Raw genomic sequence first — 22,620 nt, 5'->3', positions numbered from 1 at the left:
GCCTCTCGTCATTCAGAATCGTATCTAATTTGTGTTTAATCAACGTTTCCATAAATTTACACACCATGGACATCACCACCAGTATAGACAAACTTCTGAAACCGACTGACCATTTCCCTATGTTTCTCATTCATGCAGGTACCAACGATACTGCCAGAAGCACATCAGACAACATCCCTAAAGACTTCGAGGCCCTGGGAAGGAAGCTAAAGCAGACAGGAGCACAGGTGGTCTTCTCATCAATTCTCCCGGTAAGAGACAAAGGCAGAGACAGGGAAGAACGCATCCATAGGACCAACGAGTGGCTTCGCGAATGGTGTTTAGAGAAGAACTTTGGATTCCTAGACCACGGAGCGGCGCTACAAGGACTACAGGGACCTGACGGACTTCACCTAACAAAGAGAGGCAAGAAAATTTTTGGACATCGACTAGCACATCTACTTCGGAAGGCTTTAAACTAGGTAAGTTGGGGGAGGGTTCACACATACATACCAGAGCAGTAAGGATCCATCCTGGGGAAGAAAGTAATACCCACACTTCTGAACCTAAGGTAAGTACCCATAGTATATACAAAAAAACAAGAGCTACACTAACGGGGATAGGCATATCATCACAAATTTGGAGAGCAATGTATGTTAATGCACACAGCTTGGGCAACAAAATCCTGGAACTAGAAACAGAAATAAGGAATGCTGACCTTGACATAGTAGCGATATCCGAGACCTGGTTCACAGACTCACATGGGTGGGATATGGTTATACCAGGCTACAATCTACTTCGTCGGGACAGAGAGGGCAAATTAGGAGGGGGGGTAGCACTATACACTAAGGATAATATCAAAACTACCAGGATCACAGATGTTAGATACACAGGGGAATCACTTTGGGTAAACCTGGCCAGAGGGAACGAAAAATGCCTTTACCTCGGTGTGGTATACAGGCCTCCGAGACAACAGGAAGACAAAGACAAAGAATTGATTAAGGACATAGAGAACATCACTTTGCGTGGTGACACAGTACTATTAGGCGACTTCAACATGCCAGATGCAGACTGGAACACCCTCTCAGCAACTACGAGCGGTAGCAAAAGAATAATAACCTCCATTAAGGGTGCACAACTCAAACAAATGGTATTAGAGCCCACCAGAGAAAAATCAATACTGGACCTGGTACTCACAAATGGAGACAGTGTCTCGGAAGTATCAGTGGGAGACACGCTGGCCTCCAGTGACCACAACATGGTATGGCTTAACCTCAAGAAAGGCTTCTCTAAATCAAACACAGCAACGAGGGTCCTCAACTTTAGGGAGGCAGATTTCGACCACATGAGAGACTTTGTCCATCAAGAGCTGCAAAACCATGCAGAAACTGACAATCCGGAAACTATGTGCTCAAATCTAAAATCCATCCTAAATGAAGCATCTAGCCGCTACGTAAAAACAGTAAGCAAACGCCGGAGAAACAAAAAACCACAATGGTTTAACAAGGAACTTTCGGACCTCATTAAAATGAAAAAAGAAACATTTATCACCTATAAACATCTTGGGAAAAGGGAGGCAAAAGAAGACTATCTGGCCAGATCTAAGGCTGTCAAAAAGGCAGTCAGGGAAGCCAAACTTCAAACAGAGGAAGATCTAGCACGGAACATTAAAAAAGGGGACAAATCCTTCTTTAGGTACATTAGCGACAGGAAGAGAAACAAAAATGGAATAGAACGCCTTAGGCAATCAGATGGAAACTACGCAGAATCTGATACTGCCAAGGCAGAACTGCTAAACGAATACTTTTGCTCAGTATTCACCTGTGAAGCACCGGGAAATGGTCCACAACTGCAAATAAGAGACAGCCAAAATGACCTGTTTCGTGATTACGAGTTTACACCTAGTAGCATCTACCACGAACTTTCAAGACTCAAAGTAGACAAAGCCATGGGGCCAGACAATCTACACCCCAGGGTACTCAGAGAGCTGAGTGAAGTTCTGGCTGAACCACTATCCGTACTCTTCAATCTTTCCATGCGCACGGGAAAAGTACCCCTAGACTGGAAAACAGCTAACGTAATTCCACTCCACAAAAAGGGCTGCAGAACAGAGACAGGAAATTATAGACCGGTGAGTCTCACATCCATAGTGTGTAAACTCATGGAAACACTGATCAAACAGGAACTTGACAAAATTCTAGACGAAGAAAATTTACGTGATCCACATCAACATGGATTTACCAGGGGAAGGTCCTGCCAATCTAATCTGATTGACTTCTTTGATTGGGTGACCAATCATCTGGATGCCGGTGAGTCCCTTGACGTGATATATTTGGACTTCAGCAAAGCTTTTGATAGCGTTCCACACCGCAGGCTGTTGAACAAACTAAAATCGATGGGATTAGGAGATACATTCACTACATGGGTAGGGAACTGGCTAAATGGTAGGCTTCAAAGGGTGATGGTAAACGGTAACCCCTCCAAAATGTCAGCAGTGATGAGTGGAGTACCTCAGGGCTCCGTCTTAGGGCCGATTCTATTCAATTTATTCATAGGAGATTTGACCCTAGGACTTAGAGGAAAAGTATCACTGTTTGCCGACGATGCCAAACTATGCAACATAGTTAACAAAAGCAGTGTGCCTGACTTTATGACGCAGGATCTAAAACAGCTTGAACAGTGGTCATCAACTTGGCAGCTAGGTTTTAATGCTAAAAAATGTAAAGTAATGCACCTAGGCAAAAAAAATCCACACAGAACTTACACACTAAATGGTGAAACCTTGTCCAGGACCACGGTGGAACGTGATTTAGGAGTGATCATTAGCGACGACATGAAGGCTGCCAATCAAGTGGAGAAGGCTTCGTCCAAGGCAAGACAAATGATAGGCTGTATCCATAGGGGTTTTGTCAGCAGAAAACCTGAAGTCATAATGCCATTGTACAGATCCATGGTGAGACCTCATCTCGAATATTGTGTTCAATTCTGGAGACCACACTACCGAAAAGATGTGTTGAGAATTGAGTCGGTTCAGCGAATGGCTACCAAGATGGTCTTGGGGCTCAAGGATCTCACGTATGAAGAAAGGTTAAAAAAACAGCGGATGTACTCACTGGAGGAGCAAAGAGAGAGAGGGGACATGATTGAGACCTTTAAGTATATTACTGGGCGTATAGTGGTGAAAGATGATATCTTCAGTCTTACGGGGCCTTCGGTAACCAGAGGACACTCGCTGAAAATCAGGGGAGGGAAATTTCGGGGTGATGCTTGGAAGTACTTCTTCACCGAAAGGGTGGTCGATCATTGGAACGAGCTGCCTCAGCGGGTGATTGAGGCCAGCAGCGTGTTAGATTTCAAGAGAAAATGGGATATTCATGTGGGATCTCTGGGAGAGTAAGAATCAGGGAGTGAATCATTGGTATGGGCAGACTCGATGGGCTATGGCCCTTTTCTGCCGTCAATTTCTATGTTTCTATGTTTCTATGGATGTGGGACTCTTCCCGTGCTTAGGGAAAGATTGAAGAACGCAGCTAACGGCTCCACCAGGACATCTGTCAATTCCCTAAGCACTCTGGGGTGCAGTTTATCCGGTCCCATGGCTTTGTTCACTTTGAGCTTTGATAGTTCTTGGTAGACGCTGCCGGTGGTAAATTCAAAGTTCCGGAACGGGTCTTCTGAGCTCTCCCTTGTCTGCAGCTGTGAACTGGATCCCAGCGTCTCACAAGTAAAGACTGAGCAGAAGTATTCATTGAGTAGTACAGCTTTATCGGAGTCTGATTCTACATAGTTACTGTCGGGTTTCCTTAGGCGCACTATCCCGTCTGTGTTCCTTTTTCTGTCACTAACATATCTGAAAAAGGATTTATCCCCCTTTCTTATATTCTTAGCTAGATTTTCTTCCATCCGGAGTTTGGCATCTCTGACTGCTGTTTTAACAGTTCTAGATTTCATCGTTGTGATTGTTTGTAGGATACAAATGCTCTTTTCTTCTGTTTTACGAGTTCCGAGATCTCCGCGGAAAACCACTGGGGTTTGTTATTTCTCCCTCGTTTACTCACTGTTTTTATATAGAGATTAGTTGCTTCCTGAAGGGTAGATTTCAGAGCTGACCACAGTACCTCCACACTATCTGTTGTGTCCTGGTTTTGCAGCGCCTCATAGATAAAATCTCCCATGTTCTTGAAGTTTGTGCCCTTAAAGTTAAGGACCTTTGTTGATGTGTTTGACCTAGTGAATCCCTTCCTGAGGTGAAACCACACCATGTTGTGGTCACTGGAGGCCAACGCTTCACCCACCGAAACCTCTGTGACATTATCTCCAGTATCGCCTGATCCCTAGTGAGCTCCAATACCATCTGTTTAAGTTGTGCTCCCCTTATGGAGGTTAGTAGTAGTTTCTGCTGCCGCTGGTCGTACCGGAAAGTTTGTTCCAGTCTACATCAGGCATATTAAAGTCCTCCAACAGTACAGTGTCTCCACGCAGAGTGATGGTCTCGATGTCTTCGATCAATTTTTTGTCTATGTCATCCTGTTGTCTTGGAGGTCTATATACCACACCAAGATACAGGCATTTGTCATTTCCCCTGGCCATAATCATTGAAGCAGCAGATTGATTTTTCAATAATTTCCCCTGATGCAGCAAGAAGTGCGAAACAGGGCCTGTCGGGAATTCTATATTTTTTTCTCCCAGGCAATAGAGTGACAACAGTACTGGGAGAATAACGTGGACTGCTAAGATTTAAACCACGTCCGGAGGATGGAGCATTTCTGAAGATAAGTTTTCCTATGAACTGTTATTGAATTTTCAAATTATTTAAAAATATGTAAAGAATACTATTTAAAGAATATATTAACTTTCCATACGGAGTTTTTGTAGACCAAGGATGTTTTTTCCTATGTAGCTGTATTGAACAGCTAACATTGAATTTTTCCAGGTGACAATAATCCCTGGAAAGAACTGAGGTCTTTTCTCCATTAAAAAGGAGGAAACTATCTCGGATTACCTCAGGCACAATGGGGTTTTCTGATTTTTCTATATATTCAGCTTGTATTGAATACTTTTTTGTCTATGTTTCTATAACCATAAAGTTCTATGACCTCATAATGTAGGTGTAAAGAGCCTTAGCCTATAGGAAGAGGAGATGCAAATGTTAACAGCCTTAGCCAATAGGGAGAGGAGATCGTAGATGTTACAGATAGGCAGACTGGATGGGCCATTTGGCCTTTATCTGCCATCATGTTTCTATGTTTCTGTAACCATAAAGCTCTATGACATCACAATGTAGGTGTAAAGAGCCTTAGCCAATAGGAAGAAGAGATGCAAATGTTAAGAGCCTTAGCCAATAGGGAGAGGAGGAGATAGTGGATGCTACAGATGGGCCATTTGGCCTTTGTCTGCCATCATGTTTCTGTTACTCTGTTACTAAAGTTCTATGACATCACAATGCAGTGAGGACATGAAGACTGCCAAGCAAGTGGAGAAAGCTTCATCTAAGGCTAGACAAATCATAGGTTGCATACGTAGGCCCGAAGTCATTATGCCATTGTATAGATCCATGGTGAGACCCCATCTGGAATACTGTGTACAATTCTGGAGGCCGCATTACCGCAAAGATGTGCTGAGACTTGAGTCGGTCCAGCGAATGGCCACCCGGATGGTCTCGGGATTCAAGGATCTCCCTTATGAGGAACGGCTGGATAAATTGCAGCTATACTCACTCGAGGAACGCAGAGAGAGGGGAGACATGATCGAGACGTTCAAATATCTCACGGGCTGTATCGAGGTGGAAAAGGATATCTTCTTTTTCAAAGGTCCCACGGCAACAAGAGGGCATCCGTGTAAAATCAGGGGTGGGAAACTGCACGGTAACACCAGGAAATACTTCTTCACCGAAAGGGTGGTTGATCGCTTCCACTACAGGTAATTGAGGCCAACAGCGTGCCTGATTTTAAGACAAAATGGGATCGTCACGTGGGATCTCTTCACAAAGAAAGGTAGGGGAGGGTTATTGGGGTGGGCAGACTGGATGGGCCGTGGCCCTTATCTACCGTCTGTTTCTATGTTTCTAAAGAGCCTTAGCCAATAGAAAGAGGAGGTGCAAATGTTAAGAGCCTTAGCCAATAGGGAGAGGAGGAGATAGTGGATGCTCTGGATGAGCCATATGGTCTTTATCTGCCATCATGTTTTCTATAACCATGAAGCTCTATGACCTCACAATGCAGGTGTAAAGAGCCTTAGCCAATAGAAAGAGGAGATGCAAATTTTAAGAGCCTTTGCCAATAGGGAGAGGAGGAGATAGTGGATGTTGCAGATGGGCAGACAGGATGGACCACTTGGCTTTTATCTGCCATCATGTTTCTATGAGAGAGAAGTGGACTTGTATAATTCTACCTGGGGCCCCCAATTCCTTTCAAACCTACACTTAAGTCCTTGCAACATCATCTTGATATTGAAAGAAATGTTGTACCATCTACAGCAACCAGCCCTCCAGGAACACCACCTCCATCTAGGCCCAGCTTTTCGTCCAACTTCTTCAGAGCCTCCAAACACCCGAGACTCCTCTATCCGATTCCAAATGATACCCTATTTGAAAGCGTATTTTACAGCGTCTCACAAGGAAGAATACGTAACAGACGGAGAAAAGATGCTCTTTAAATACCGTATTTGCCGGCGTATAAGACGACAGGGCGTATAAGACGACCCCCCAACTTTTAGTTAAAAAATAGAGTTTTGTGTTATACTCGCCGTATAAGACTACCCCTTCTTCCGCACACCTTCTCTACCGCCCCGGGTGCAGCACAGCCGGCCAGGTTCCCTTACTTTTGTGGCACTTCCCCGACCGACCGACAACAGCCCCGGTCCGACAAACCTCCCTGCCCTTAACCGCGAATCTAAATTACCTTCTTACAGCTGCTGTAAGAAGGTATTTAGATTCGCGGCTACAGGGCAGGGAGGATTGTCGGACCCGGGCTGTTATCGGTCGGTCGGGGAAGTGCCACAAAAGTAAGGGAACCTGGCCGGCTGTGCTGCAACCGGGGCGGGGCGTCCGCCCCTCTCTCTTGGTACCACGAGGCTACTCTCCTTCTCCTTACCTGCCATGCCTGCAGCACAGAGCCGAACGGAAGTCTTCCCGACGTCAGCGCTGACGTCGGAGGGAGGGAGGGCTTTGTTTAAGCTTTGTTTAAGCCCTCCCTCCCCTCCGACGTCAGCGCTGACGTCGGGAAGACTTCCGTTCGGCTCTGTGCTGCAAGCAGAGAAGGTAGGGAGAAGAAGAGCCGCGTACATCCAGAAGACTGAGCATCCAGCCCCGCAGGAGCCCCGCGACCCTCGGAGGCGTCCCCATGGGATCCCCGCGACCCTAGGGGGCGTCCCCACGGAATCCCCGCGACCCTAGGGGCGTCCCCGTGCAGCTCTGTAATGTAAAGTAAGTACATGTAAAACAGTACCCGACGTATAAGACGACCCCCGACTTTGGGGAGGATTTTAAGGTACTGAAAAGTCGTCTTATACGCCGGCAAATACGGTAGTTTTGGCTTTGTAAATAGTAACTGCCACTGCCGTTACTGGGTCCAATTTTTGTTTTCGCCTATAGACCTTAGTAAACAAGTTGGTTCATAACATCTACTCTAGTGGTTTGACCTTATTGATTAAGAAAAGGGAGCAGCACGGATGGTAATTATCTCTGGCCTCCGGTGCTTGCTAGTCCCGGGCCCTGGGCCCTAATCAATAAATTATCTACGAGGTTGATCCTATCCCGCGAAAGTACTAGGCAACTACCTAAATGAGCTAATAAAACCCCCTGCTGTACTAATAAAGAAAGTGAAATGTGCAGCTTCATAAATATTACAACTTATTATGAAATTAATCTATTATAGATAAGAGCAAGAAGCAAAATAGCTGGCACAGCACCGAGATTTCAGTTTAAAGAAGAAACAGCTATTAGGAAGACGACTGATTTAAGTTAGGTTCAGGCTTCCAGGCATCCAATATTTAGGGCCCACTAAAAAAACACTGGCACCGATTGGTACGGCATTGTGCATGATTCTATTAAAGCTAGGCGCAGTTTACAGACTCACGCATAGCGCCGTCAAAGCGGCCTTAGGCGTTGCTAGGCATGCTAACCTTAGGTGCAGGCTCTGTATGCCAGAATTTTCTTGGGCCTAAATGTGTGCATCTAACTTGTTTAAAAGCAGACCAACACCACCTTTTTTGATATAGCCTTCAATTCTTAACCCTACTCTTCTGCCCTCCAACCCAGCCAGCAGATTGTAAGCTCTTTGGAGCAGGGACTGTCTTCTTTGTGACTCTGTACAGCGCTATAGAAATCATTCATAGTCGTAATAATAGTGTGAAGAGTTTCAGCCTTTGGGAAGCAGAGCTGAGCTTGTGATGTCATAATGCCTCATTCCACCAATAAGAGCCAACCTCATCAGTGATGTTATAATGGCTCGATTGTCCTGTACTCCCCTCTGCCCTCCAACCCAGCCAGCAAAGTAACCCTTCCCTTTACTGTATCTGTGACATCCTGCTTGTCTGTTTAGATTGTAAGCTCTTTGGCGCAGGGACTGTCTTCTTTGTGACTTTGTACAGCGCTGCGTACGTCTGGTAGCGCTATAGAAATAATTCATAGTAGTAGTGTGAAGAGTTTCAGCCTTTGGGAAGCAGAGCTGAGCTTGTGATGTCATAATGCCTCATTCCACCAATAAGAGCCATCCTCATCAGTGATGTCACAATGGCTCGACTGTCCTGTACTCCCCTCTGCCCTCCAACCCAGCCAGCAGAGTAACCATTCCCCTTAACTGTATGCATGACATCCTGTTTGTCTTTCTTGTCTGTTTAGATTGTAAGCTCTTTGGAGCAGGGACTGTTTTCTTTGTGACTCTGTACAGCGCTGTGTAAATCTGGTAGCGCTATAGAAATAATTCATAGTAGTAGCACCAGCGCCTAAGTCCAAAGCAGGCACCTACATGTAAAACATGCCCACGATCCACCCCCTAACTATGCCTACTTTGTGGTAAATATCTTGCATTAGGTGCCTACCAAGTTAGGTGCTTAGCATCCAATTAAATTTAATTTATTTCAAAGATCAGCATCAATAAAGTCTATTAAACAATTAAGTTAAGTGCCTAACTTTAGGCAGATTGTATAGAATTTGCTTGTTAAGGATCCATAATAACCCACAATGCAACCTGATGGGGCCTTTATAAGGCAAACTCACCCCTAACGTAATACCGCAAGACAACCACTAGGAGATGCAATTGCCATTTTGAGCCCACCATGATCCCAGGAAAAGTAATGACTACTTAAGCCAGGCCCTTGAGGAACAAAGCAGATGCCATAGGACGGATATCGCTGCACAGTTCTCTGTTCCATTAGGTTAGCCTGATACGTCAGTCTCTGGAATCAACGATTGAATGCCTGCAGAGTAATAACGCTTTTGGCAGATGGCACAGATTCCCAGGGAAGCAGCAGGAACTATGACACTCCGTGATGAAGTAGTTAAAAGTGTCCATCTGCAAATGCGACCCTGCTGACCCTCTTCAGCCGAATGTTCTTGGCGGCGAGGACTGCGGTCCCCAAGATGCATTATGCATGCAGACTTCTCTGAGTCGACATTAATGCATTTCCCCTCTCGCAAGCTGACCTACTGAGGGAGGCAAAACAGCCAATCCATTTCTACTATCATTGCGACCTGTCACAGTGACACATTGCACAGATCTGTCTTAAGCCGTTAATAAAGAGTGACTCCAGTAGGACTTATAGAAATGACCATTTTCATGCTTTCAGCATGAGCAAATGAAAATATATTCAGGTTTCTGCAATTTTGCATAAAACTAATAAAAAATGTGTGTGTGTGGGGGGGGGTATAGCTCCTGTATTGTCAGCCATAGGCTACTCAGCATTTAGGAAAATGAAATGGAGGGCATGAGGTGAAACAAAGGTGAAATGGCTTTCCATTAAAACATCTCAAGACCTCTTTTCATTACTGGATGCTCTCAATAAATTATATTTGCCGTTGTCAAAGCCGAAGAGCTGCATTTTAGGTTTTCTGCAGCACAGATAGAGCAGCTCTTCCAATTAGGAAATATCTCTGCCTGACAGAGTGCGGCCGCTTCTGGAGACCTGAAAAAGTGGATTCTTGAAACCACATGGTGGAGTCAGACACACGCAGAAAACAGAACTCACTGTGCCTCTGAAAAGACTACCTCACGACCACGGAATCACATTGAAACCATCCCATACCTCTGCACCTCCCTCCCGGGAATGGACAATGTTAGTGCACCGTTCTTTCCCACAATCCTTCTGTGTTAATCAAAATCAAGTAAGAGGCAGTTTAATAGGAAATCAAGTTTCAAGTTTATTAAAATATTTTTTCAACCGCTTATTCAAATTTCTAAGCGGTTTACAATATAAAATTACATAAAAACAAGGGATACTGAATATCAACAAAGTCTACTTAAAATCACTGATTAAAAGTACGGACTTACTTCACATAATAGGGTAGTGGGGAAGAACTACATTTGTTAAAGGAAAGGTGTTACATTAAAGGGAAAACCATAGGGGAAGGTAACAAATTGCTTTAGTTTAGCTTGGTTTTGTCCTTAAAAGGACAGTTGTTATCCGAAGGCATCTTTAAACAAGAATGTCTTTAACTGAACTTTAAATTGTTTTTGATTGGGCTCGCTGCGCAGATAATTAGGTAGTGAATTCCATAGAGTAGGGGCGGTAACAGCAAAGTTATTGGAAAACAAATGTATTTATTGATTTCAAAGAGGATATAATAAGAAGGTTCTGCGATATGAACCGGAGAGATTTTAATGAGTTGTAAGGAATTAAAAGTCTATTGATATAGTCAGGTTACATAGAAACATAGAAGAAGATGACGGCAGAAGAGGGCTCCAGCCCATCAAGTCTGCCCACTCTGGTTACCCACCCCCTGTCTATGCCCTAATGACCCTCGTAGGGATCCCACATGGGTATCCCATTTCTTCTTCAAGTCTGGCACGCTGTCTGCCTCGATCACCTGCACTGGAAGCTTGTTCCAATGATCAACCACTCTCTCTGTGAAGAAATACTTTCTGGTGTCTGCAGCAGCCACTCTCTCCTCCTCTCCCTATTGGCTAAGGCTCTTAACATTTGCATCTCCTCTTCCTATAGGCTAAGGCTCTTTACACCTGCATTGTGATGTCATAGAACTTTCTGATTATAGAAACATAGAAACATGATGGCAGATAAAGGCCAAATGACCCATCATAGAAACATAGAAACATAGAAGATGACGGCAGAAAAGGGCTACAGCCCATCAAGTCTGCCCACTCTGCTTACCCACCCCCTGTCTATGCCCTAATGACCCAATTTCCTTATCTTGACCCTCGTAGGGATCCCACATGGGTATCCCATTTATTCTTAAAGTCTGGCACGCTGTCTGCCTCGATCACCTGCATTGGAAGCTTGTTCCAATGATCAACCACTCTCTCTGTGAAGAAATACTTTCTGGTGTCGCCATGAAATTTTCCGCCCCTGAGTTTGAGCGGGTGCTCTCTTGTGGCCGAGGGTCCCTTGGGAAAGAAAATATCATCTTCCACTTCGACACGTCCCGTGAGGTACTTAAATGTTTCGATCATGTCTCCCCTCTCCCTACGTTCCTCGAGAGTGTAGAGCTGCAATTTGTTCAGTCTCTCTTCGTACGAGAGACCCTTGAGCCCCGAGATCATCCTGGTGGCCGTCCGTTGAACCGATTCAATTCTGCGCACATCTTTACTGTAATGTGGCCTCCAGAATTGCACACAGTACTCCAGATGAGGTCTCACCATGGCCCTGTACAACGGCTGACGAAACTTCTATTGATACAACCCAATATCTGCCTTGCCTTAGATGAAGCCTTCTCCACTTGATTGGCAGTTTTCATGTCTGCACTGATGATTACTCCTAAATCTCGTTCTGCTAAAGTCCTAGTTAAAGTTTCTCCGTTCAAGAAGTACGTCCTGCATGGATTTCCGCTTCCAAGGTGCATGACCTTACATTTCTTAGCATTGAAGCCTAGCTGCCAGGCTGAGGACCAACTTTCCAATGTTTTGAATATTAAAAGTATAATTTTATAACTAATTCGATGTTCAACTGGAAGCCAATGTGCTTTAGACAAAAGGGGTGAGACGTGATCGTATTTTTTCGCGCCACAGATGATCTTGATAGCTGTATTTTGAACGATTTGAAGCCGTCTAATTTCTTTTTTTGTGATGCCCTTAAACAGGGCATTGCAGTAATCTATACAGGAGATTACTAAAGCGTGAATCAGAGTGTTACCCCAAAGTATCTTTTGGAGCCATAGGTGAGACGGCCAGGATAAATCCACAGATGACACAGGGTCTCCACAGTAGAAGGGTCTGGAGGATGAAGGGGGTCATTTTAGAAGGGCATGGATAAACCAATATTTCAATGTTTATTTTGCAAACACGTCTAAGTGTGTGGCGCAGTGGTTAGAGCAACAGCCTCAGCATCCTGAGGTTGTGGGTTCAAATCCCATGCTGGTCCTTGTGACCCTGGGCAAGTCACTTAATCAAACCCAAGGTTTAGTTTAGTTTACATTAGATCAATTGTGAGCCCACCAGGATTGACAGGGAAAAATGCTTGAGTAGCTGAATAAATCCATGTAAAACGTTCTGAGCTCCCCTGGGAGAATGACATAGAAAATTGAATAAATAAATAGTGTGAAAAGTATCTGTCTCTGGTAACCAGAGCTGATCCTGTGATGTCACAATGCCTCATTCTATCAATAAGAACCAACCTCATCAGTGATGTCACAATGGCTTCATTGGCCTAGACTTGGTTCATGTTTGCTATATTTAGATTTCCAGAGTGACACAGTGGTTAAAGCTACAGCCTCAGCACCCAGAGGTTGTGGGTTCAAAGCCACGCTGCTCCTTGTGACCCTGGGCAAGTCACTTAATCCCCCCCATTGTCCCAGGTATATTAGATAGATTGTGAGCCCACCAGGACAGACAAGGAAAAATGCTTGAGTACCTGAATGTAAACCATTTAAATTATAAATACTATGTAAATAAAATACAATTGAGATATGCATATGAAATGCCCAAGTGCATGCATGGCAAGGTGGTCTGGGCATGTTTTGGATGGGATTAGGACATGTCTAGAACATTCACGTTTATTCCCCATTTCAGAAAGAGACGTCCTAACAGATCCACGTCAGGACTTACGTTTAAGGCTTGGAAAACCGTTCCAACTTGTCTTCAAACTTTTGTCTTTTCTAAAATGATTTTGACGTTGCTCACACTTGGCACAAAGATGCCCGCTCCTCCTGTATTAGAGAACAGCCTCTATGCCAGCGCGGTCTCTTCTAAAATACTTGTGAAACGCGAGGCGTCCTGACCTAGATTCAATTTCGACTTCTAATTTTAATTCCTACATGTACCATGACTGTGGCCCCTCAGCCACAGAGCTTTACTAATCTCAAGACTCACTTTTCTTTAGACCCCCTAAGCAGTGGCGTAGAGAGGGACAGAGACACTGGAGCATTAGCACCACTCCTCCACCTCCCCCTGCTCCTTTCCCGACCCCCCCCCCCTCTGTGCGTGCGCCCTCCTTCCCTTCCCCTGTACCACCAGTTGTTCACCGCCGCGACCGACAACTTTAGCGCGCTCCTCGTGACCACGTCCTCTCCCTCTGACATCACTTCCTACAGGCAGCACCCGGAAGTGGCGACGTGGTTGCGAGGAGTACCTTGAAGCTGTTACTTATGGTGGCGAGCAACTGGTACACTGACAATTGAGCGCAAGACACAGCGCTCTGACAAGTGCGCGCAGGAGAATTCAGGCCCTGTCCCTTACACCAACATATGAGCGCAGGCTTGCGGCCATCAGACTCCTCAGGCCCCGTCCCTTGGGAGTGGCCTGAGGCGCCTCAAGCCCCTCCCAAGGGAAAGGGCGTGAAGAGTGTGAGCAAATCAGGGCCTTCAGGCTTCGTATTAGGGTAAGGTTAATATCATGATTAGGGTTTCTTCACCCAGACAGTGGTAGATATCTGGAACGCTCTTCCAGAGGCTGTTATAGGGGAAAACACCCTTCAGGGATTCAAGACAAAGTTAGACAAGTTCCTGCTGAACCAGAACGTACGCAAGTAAGGCTAGTCTCAATTAGGGCACTGGTCTTTGACCTAAGGGACGCCGTGGGAGTGGATTTCTGGGCACGATGGACCACTGGTCTGGCCCAGCAGCGGCAATTGTTATGTTCTTATGACAGGCATGCAAATCTGCTCCATGCATATTCATTAGGGCTGTCCTGAAAACCTGACTGGCTGGGGGTGCTCCAGGACTGGGTTGGGGACCACTGGACTAAGGAATCAAATCCATAATTTACAACGATGCCCCTTCTTCATTAATAATGTAACAAAACCTGTCTATATGTGGAGGGTTAAACATCCACGGAGGGATACGGTATCAGTTGCATTTACCCTTCCCTCATCTACTGAGTAAACCCTTATCAGCTCCATGTTGGTTGATTTATGAATATGTATACCCTAGAGGAAAGGAGGGACAGGGGAGATACTTGAAAAATATTAACGTAGAACAAAATCTTTTCCAGAGAAAGGAAAATGGTAAAACCAGAGGACATAATTTGAGGTTGAGGGGTGGTAGATTCAAAGGCAATGTTAGGAAATTCTACTTTACGGAGAGGGTGGTGGATGCCTGGAATGCGCTCCTGAGGGAGGTGGTGGAGAGGAAAACGGTGACAGATTTCAAAAAAGCGTGGGACGAACACAGAGGATCTAGAATCAGAAAATAATATGAAATATTGAACTAAGGCCAGTACTGGGCAGACTTGGTGGAGGATGGGCTGGGGAGGGTGTAGATGGGCTGGAGTGAGCTTTGACAGAGACTTCAGTAGTTGGAACCTAAGAACAGTACTGGGCAGAGCTTTGGATTCTTGACCAGAAATAGCTAAAAAAAAATAAATTTTTAGATTGAATCAGGTTTGGAAGACTGGATGGACCATTCAGGTCTTTATCTGCCGTCATCTACTATGTTACTAAGATGTTAATGTTTTACTTCCCCAGAGGGCCACCGAAAGAACTTTCCAAGCTGAATTAACTGGACGATTCAGGTTAAGTCTTGTTTTCAAGCAACGAGCGATCCAAAAGCCTGGCTTCTTCAATTTCTGATCATTTTTCTTTATACTATGCTCCAAGGATAGCTTTTCTCTGCATATACAGCAGTTTGTCTCTTACAGAAGAAGTACTTAGGCATCTTTCCAGGAAAGAAAAAAGGGAGGACATCAATTCTGCAGGCAAAAGCCACGATTATTATAGATCAACCAGGATCTTAAAAAAAAAATGAACCCCCTCGACACACGGGGGGACTGAATGTATGTCATGCAAACTTCTTCTGGATCATCAGACGCAAAGGATGTGCTTTTGTTCAATTTTTCCTCTTATTTAGTGAGCAGTTCAATAGATTTATTTCCTAGTCAAAATACTCCCTCCTTCTAAAGCCATTACTCTTCATGTTAATACTACGGAGAGAGTGAGACCAGAAGGCTTTGAGCATGCGCAAATGCTCAAAGCCTAGTCCACCCCGGCGCAGGAAGAAGGAGGATCTCTCTCGCACCGCACCGCCCAGCCCAACCCAACGAGGGAGGATCTTCGGGCACTGGCACTGGCACATCCTGTGCATTGGTGCTGGTGCCGGTGCCCAATCGGGTAAGAGATGTTTGGCGGTGCTGGGGGGGATGTAGGATCGCGGGGGAGGGGGGGTGATGTGAGCGGGGGGGGGGGGGGGAGGATGCCGGTTTGCAGGGGGAATGCCGGATTCGAATGAAAAAAAAAATGCTCTCGGGTAAGCGAGCGGGGGGGGGGAGGATGCTGGTTCGGAGTAGGCAGGAGGAGGTTTTAGCATGCGCGGTATATGCGTGTGCGCGCTATACACGGGTGCGCGGTATATGGGTGAAAATACGGTAGTTCTCATCTGCATTAACAAAAAGTAGTGCCTGCTATTAAATTTTTAATGTGTGTTCAATTAAAACTGAGACAAAAGAGAAATTGAACCAAATCCAAAGAGTGAACCCGTCCCACCTTTCCCCTCCCTGCTGTTTACAGCTGATCAGCCAATGTCTTTGTCAATGTCAATATTTTCTGTCCTGTTGCTTAAAGACGCCATTTGGCAGACCTTCCGATTATCAGCGACACGCAATGCGTGCGTTTCTTCTCTTTTCTGCTGTTCTCTCCTTTCTTAACAAATGAAAGGTCGCTTGTGCTACAGCTTAAGGGCACCTTTACTAACCCGTAGCGCGGGTTTTAGCCCCAGCAGCGGCGGTAACTGCTCCGACACTCACAGAATTCCTATGAATTACCACCACTAAAACCCACGCTACAGGCTAGTACGGGAGGGGGTTAGTGTGCACTAAGGACCAGATTCTGCAAATGGCGACAACCTCATGTCAGTCGCGCCGTTTACATATAAATACATTTTTTAAAAATCCATTTATGTATCGCAATGCCTTTCAGTTTTAAGCGGTTTACAAAGGAGTAAAGAAAAACTGTAGAAACACAGTAGATTATCAGCTCATTTATAAAATTGATCAAATAAGTGAGTCTAAAAATCTGATAAGAGCTGGAACCTAATATCAACTTACTAAAACTCTTGTCCCAAAACGCTACTTGATAGGCTAAGATTCTTTGAAAAAAAATGGCTTGTAAATACACTTCTCCCTCCGTATCCGCAGTTTCTGTATCTGCGGATTCGCTTATTTGCGATTTTTCGGCTGCTGACCCCGCCCCCCTCCCTCCCCCCACGTAAGCGGACTGCTGGGCATGATCGACCTCAGGTCTGACCCAGCAGAGGCATTGCTTATGTTCTTATCAGTAATATGGAATGTTGTTACTCCTTGGGATTCTAGAATCTCGTTACTCTCTGGGATTCCGGAATCTTGCTATTCTTTGAGATTCTACATGGAATGTTGCTACTCCTTGGGATTCTAGAATCTCGTTACTCTGTGGGATTCCGGAATCTTGCTATTCTTTGAGATTCTACATGGAATGTTGCTACTCCTTGGGATTCTAGAATCTCGTTACTCTCTGTGATTCTGGAATCTTGCTATTCTTTTAGATTCTACATGGAATGTTGCTACTCCTTTGGGATTCTAGAATCTCGTTACTCTGGGATTCTGGAATCTTACTTTATTCTACATGGAATGTTGCTACTCCTTGGGATTTTAAAATCTCGTTACTCTCTGGGATTCGGGAATCTTGGTATTCTTTGAGATTCTACATGGAATGTTGCTACTCCTTGGGATTCTAGAATCTCGTTACTCTCTGGGATTCTGGAATCTTGCTATTCTTTTAGATTCTACATGGAATGTTGCTACTCCTTGGGATTCTAGAATCTCGTTAGTCTCTGGGATTCTGAAATCTTGCTATTCTTTGAGATTCTACATGGAATGTTGCTACTCCTTGGGATTCTAGAATCTCGTTACTCTCTGGGATTCCGGAATCTTGCTATTCTTTGAGATTCTACATGGAATGTTGCTACTCCTTGGGATTCTAGAATCTCGTTACTCTCTGGGATTCTGGAATCTTGCTATTCTTTGAGATTCTACATGGAATGTTGCTACTCCTTGGGATTCTAGAATCTCGTTACTCTCTGGGATTCCGGAATCTTGGTATTCTTTTTCTGCATGGAATGTTGCTACTCTTGAGTTTTGGCATCTAGCTTTACTAACAGATGCCTTAAATGTAGGCCAGCATTTTATAGGCCTATATTTAAGGCGTCTGTCTCGTACCTATGGAGATGCGTAGGGATGTTTACGGATGCCCAAGGCCACTTCCGGTGGAGACCATGCCCACACCACACCTTAGGTACTCCTAAGCGTCTCTATGAATCTCCGTAGGCGTGCAACATATGCCTACATGTAAGTGTCCTTCCCTGCCTGCATTTTTTTATTTTTTTTTTTACAAACGTGCCTACTGCTGCCTACAATCCTGATGCCCGTTTGCAGAATCAGCCCCAAATTGTTTGGGCACTTATATACCTAAGAATTAACATGCCTGAAATGAATCTGCAGGAACAAAAGTTTCAGCATGAATGAATGTGTGGGAAAACAAAGTCAAGCCACCGAAATTGAGAAACATTTATACAATATAAACAAATCATAGTTAGCGGATGCTAGGGTCCACCTTGGGGGTCAGCACCCAAGAAAAAGATCTAGGTGTCATCACGGACAATACACTGAACCTTCCGCCCAATGTGCAATGGCGGCTAAGAAAGCAAACAGGATGCTAGGAATTATTTAAAAACGGATGGTAAACAAGACTAAGGGCCTCTTCTAGTAAACCCCGCTAATGGTTTTAGCGTCAGGAGCCGCGCTGAATGACCCACGCAGCTTCTGACACTCATAAGAACTCTATGAGTGTCGGGAGCAGCGCGGATCATTCAGAGCAGTTTAGTAGAAGAGGAGATAACAATGCTATAATGCCTCTGTATCGATCAATGGTACGACATCAACTTGAGTATTGCGTTCAATTCTGGTCTCCTTATCTCAAGAAAGATATAGTGGCGCTAGAAAAGGTTCAAAGAAGAGCGACCAAGATGATAAAGGGGATGAAACTCTTCTCGTATGAGGAAAGACTAAAATGGTTAGGGCTCTTCAGCTTGGAAAAGAGACGGCTGAGGGGAGATAGGATTGAAGTTTACAAAATCCGGAGTGGAGTAGAACGGGTACAAGTGGATCGATTTTTCACTCCGTCAAAAATTACAAAGACTAGGGGACACTAGATGAAGTTACAGGGAAATACTTTTAAAACCAATAGGAGTAGAGTTACCAACCCGTGGCCATGCCCCAGGCCCGGCCAGTTCCCCCACATCTCTCTCCACCCTGCCCCCAGCCCCACCCCTCTAACTTGTTCTTGTGTCGTCAAGGCATCTGTGGATGCGCTGAGGTGACACGATGATATCGCACATGTGTGCGTTGCATCCGCGCATTCTAGGATGCCGTCCTGACATCGGAAGCTTTTCAAAACCCGGACAAAGTGCCGGATTTTGAAAAGCCATCCGGACCCCCAGACATGTCCTCAAAAGGAGGACATGTTCGGGAAAATCCAGAGGTCTGGTAACCCTAAATAGGAGGAAATATTTTTTCAGTCATAGAATAGTTAAGCTCTGGAATGCGTCGTCAGAGGATGTGGTAAGAGCGGTTAATGTAGCCGATTTAAAAAAAAGTTTGGACAAGTTCCTGGAGGAAAAGTCCATAAACTACTGTTGAGACAGACATGGGAGAAGCCACTGTTTTCCCTGGATCGGTGGCTTGGAATGCTGCTACTATTTGGGCTTTTGTCAGGTACTTGTGACTTGGATTGGCCTCTGTGAAGACTGGGCCAGATGGACCATTGGTCTGATCCAGTAAGGCTATTTTTAAGTTTCAAGTTTATTGGGATTTGTTATCTACGCAATATCATATATTTCAATGCGTATAACAATTGTTTTTTAAAATAATTTAAAAAATTGGGGAGGACAAAACAAGATAATATAAACACATTTTCACATTCTATTACAAACTGATACAAAAGGCAAAGGAGGTGAACTACAATTTTTAAGGACAGAAAGAGAAACATTTAAGGAAAAACACATATGGTGGGATCACATAACCAGAATATAAAGTAAAATAAAGAATATTTTGGCGACCTACTCATTAAAAACTAGGATTTAGTACTTGTAGATAATGTTTTCTATGCTTTGAAAGCGTCCTTGTAAAAAAAACTTTTAAGGGAGCGCTTAAATTTTTCTAAAGAAGGTTCATTACGTAAATATAGTGGTAAATTGTTCCAGAGCTGGGGTGCTATGACCGAAAAGATAGTGGATCTCCTGGTCCCTATTATTTTTAAAGAGGGAATAGTTAGTAGATGTTGTGTTGATCTGAATGTCCTGAATGAAGAATATGGTATCAAAAGACAGACCAAAAATAACGGTGCATGTGATTGTTGAATTTTGAATGTTAACAGTATGATTTTAAAAGTTATTCTGTCTGAGCAGTTTGTAAAAGTGGTGTAACGTGGTCATATTTTTTTGAATTTGTTATAATTTTTATTGCTGTATTTTGTATTATCTGTAGTCTCCTAATTTCTTTATTGGTTATGCCATGGTATAAAGCAGGGGTGCCCAACACGTCGATCGCGATCGACCAGTAGCTCAGGAAGGCAACGCGAGTCGATCGCGGAGCCCATCCCGGGCTCCGTGATAGACTTGTGTTGCCGTCCTGATCTACCGGGCCGATCAGCCTTCCTCTCCAGTGTTCTCTCTAGGGCCTTTTAGCTGGGCGGTCCGCCCAGCTGTCATCTGCTGCTGCCGCCGCCGCTGAACATTAAAAAAAACAAAAAAAAACGGCTTGGAGATTTCATCCCGTAGCGAACTTATGCTCCGTGGCTCTAACGTGTGCGTGCCGGCTTCCCTTCTCTTCCCTCCGAAACCGGAAGTTATGTCCGGGGGGGGGGGGGGAGAAGGGAAGCCGGCACGCACATGTTGAGAGCCCTGAAGCAAGCGTTCGCTATGGGCTAAGGCGGGAGACAGGTTAGTGGAGCATTTGCTCTTCTTGCTGCCGGGTCCTGCCTACTTTCTGTTTCCGCGAAGGCAGGACCCGGCAGCATTTCCCCCAATAGGTTGATCGCGATCTTGGGCCAATCAGCCTTCCTCTCCCCGACGGCAGAATTGACGTCGGGGAGAGAAATGCTGGTCGGCCGAAGCAGAGAGAGTTTGGGGCGGGTCAGCTTTCGGGCCTGTTATTGGTGGCGGTTTAGGGCCTGTTATTGGTGGCGGTTTGGGTCCTGGTCCCCGATGGCAATGGCAGTGACAGTGGCTTGGGGGAGGGCAGTGAGAAAGAAAGAAAAAGGGCAGGCAGGGAGAAAGAAGGAAAGAAGAGAAACAGAAAAAAAAGAAAGGGAGGCAGAGAGAAAGAAAGGGCAGGGAGAGAGGAAGGAAAAGTTGGGGGAGGGAACGAGGTCTGGAGGAGAGGAAGCATACAGGCTAAAAGAAGGGAAGAAAGATTGGATGCACAGTCAGAAGAAGAAAGTGCAACCAGAGACTCATGAAATCACCAGACAAGGTAGGAAAAATGATTTTATTTTAAATTTAGTGATCAAAATGTGTCTGAATTTATATCTGCTGTCTATATTTTACACTAAGGTCCCCTTTTACTAAACTGCAATAGAGTTTTTTAGCGCAGGGAGCCTATGAGCGTCGAGAGCAGCGCTGGGCATGGGGTATATTTGTCTATTTTTGTATGGTTGTTACTGAGGTGATAGTGCATAGAGTCATCTGCTTTGACCTCTTTGAAAAACCCTGGAATAGGAATGATAATTAACATTTTCTATGCGTACAGTGTGCGTTGTGTTTTTTAAAAATGTTATTGTTGGTAGATCATTTTGACTTGGTCATTTTAAAAGTAGCTCGCAAGCCCAAAAAGTGTGGGCACCCCTGGTATAAAGTATTGCAATAATCTAGCCTAGAAATGATTAATGAGTGGATTAAAGTGTTGAGAGCTTCAGGTTTTAGGACTTTTGATAGTGATCTGATGGGGGGCTTTGCACATTCCTGTGGTGTGTGATTTTCCTTAAGGAGGTGAAAAGCATAGCTTGATTTTTGCTGTATTGAAGGTTCCTCAGAAATTGAATAATTCTTTGGAGAAAATGCTGGTAGATGCAAAGAAAACTTTCAGCTTCTTCCTTGCTTTTTCTTTCATTTTGCATGCAGATTTCATTAGGTAACACAGGGCTGACTCGCGAGGTATATAATCAGCTTTTCCAAGGAACTGGCTAGTCTAAATATAAATTCATCCGGCTTTAGCACCATCAGTTTTCTAGGTCTAGGCAACCAAACACCCTTTAGCTCTTGTGCAAGGGCTCGACAGGAAAGAAATGGATTTCAAGCCAGAATCCCCAGGTTTATTGATGAGGAGGTGTTAATAGATCAAATCAAATAGTTCTGCCACAATGCATTAAATCGGGGTCTTACAGCAAATCTTTCTGATCTCGCTGGCTTTCTACATAAAACAGTACAGACATTCCAGACCTCTGAAAAAAACAAAACTTGTTAAACTTTTTGTTGATGCAGAAAAAAAAATCCCAGGTGACCCTCCACAACAAATGTAGCTCAAAGCATTTAACCCACTGGCTTACCTGGGCTTCCTGAGGGACCTTGGCTGCATCGATTCTGTCAGCGATGTAGGCTGTTAGCTGTCTGTCGATGACGGTGAGAGACTCTTGAATTAAGCGAAGGGTTTTGTCGGTCTCCTGGGCAGACTGGATACTCTGTTCCAGAACTTTCTGTCTCCTCACAGCCTGAGGGGGAAAACACATGAGAAGACAAGTAACAGGAAGTGATTTTAAAACTGACAGCTGCCATTTCTATACTGAAATACTGGACTGAGAAAGGGAGGTACAAGAGTCCAGCTTCCTCAGGAGTTACCTTTCGATAGGATAAATTTCTCTGACACCGGCAGCTCATTCAAACTGCTCAAAGGAATGATCAAGTTGTCTGGAAGCCCCTTCGCTTGTAACCCCTTCCGCTTACCGTGAGCTTCTCTCGTAAGGCCGTATTCCCTGTAACCTCTCTGATCTCATTATGGGTTATTCAATGAGATTTAC

The 22,620-nt window shown here is 44.7% G+C and overlaps 1 protein-coding gene across 12 annotated transcripts in view; it reads right to left on the bottom strand.

The window, feature by feature from the left end:
* DMD (dystrophin) overlaps positions 1-22,620 on the bottom strand; it is a 2,510,493-nt gene that overhangs the window by 1,264,444 nt on the left and 1,223,429 nt on the right. For all 12 annotated transcript variants that reach the window (XM_033949686.1, XM_033949693.1, XM_033949692.1 and 9 more), the window contains one exon: positions 22,153-22,314. In XM_033949686.1, coding sequence (XP_033805577.1) covers positions 22,153-22,314 — 162 coding nt within the window. The remainder of the gene's footprint in view (positions 1-22,152; positions 22,315-22,620) is intronic.

Source organism: Geotrypetes seraphini, chromosome 6 (genome assembly GCF_902459505.1).
Source record: "Geotrypetes seraphini chromosome 6, aGeoSer1.1, whole genome shotgun sequence".
NCBI classification, from domain to species: Eukaryota; Metazoa; Chordata; class Amphibia; order Gymnophiona; family Dermophiidae; genus Geotrypetes; species Geotrypetes seraphini.
Note: the sequence above shows the minus strand (reverse complement) of the source record. Positions and strands in the feature narration are given on the sequence as shown.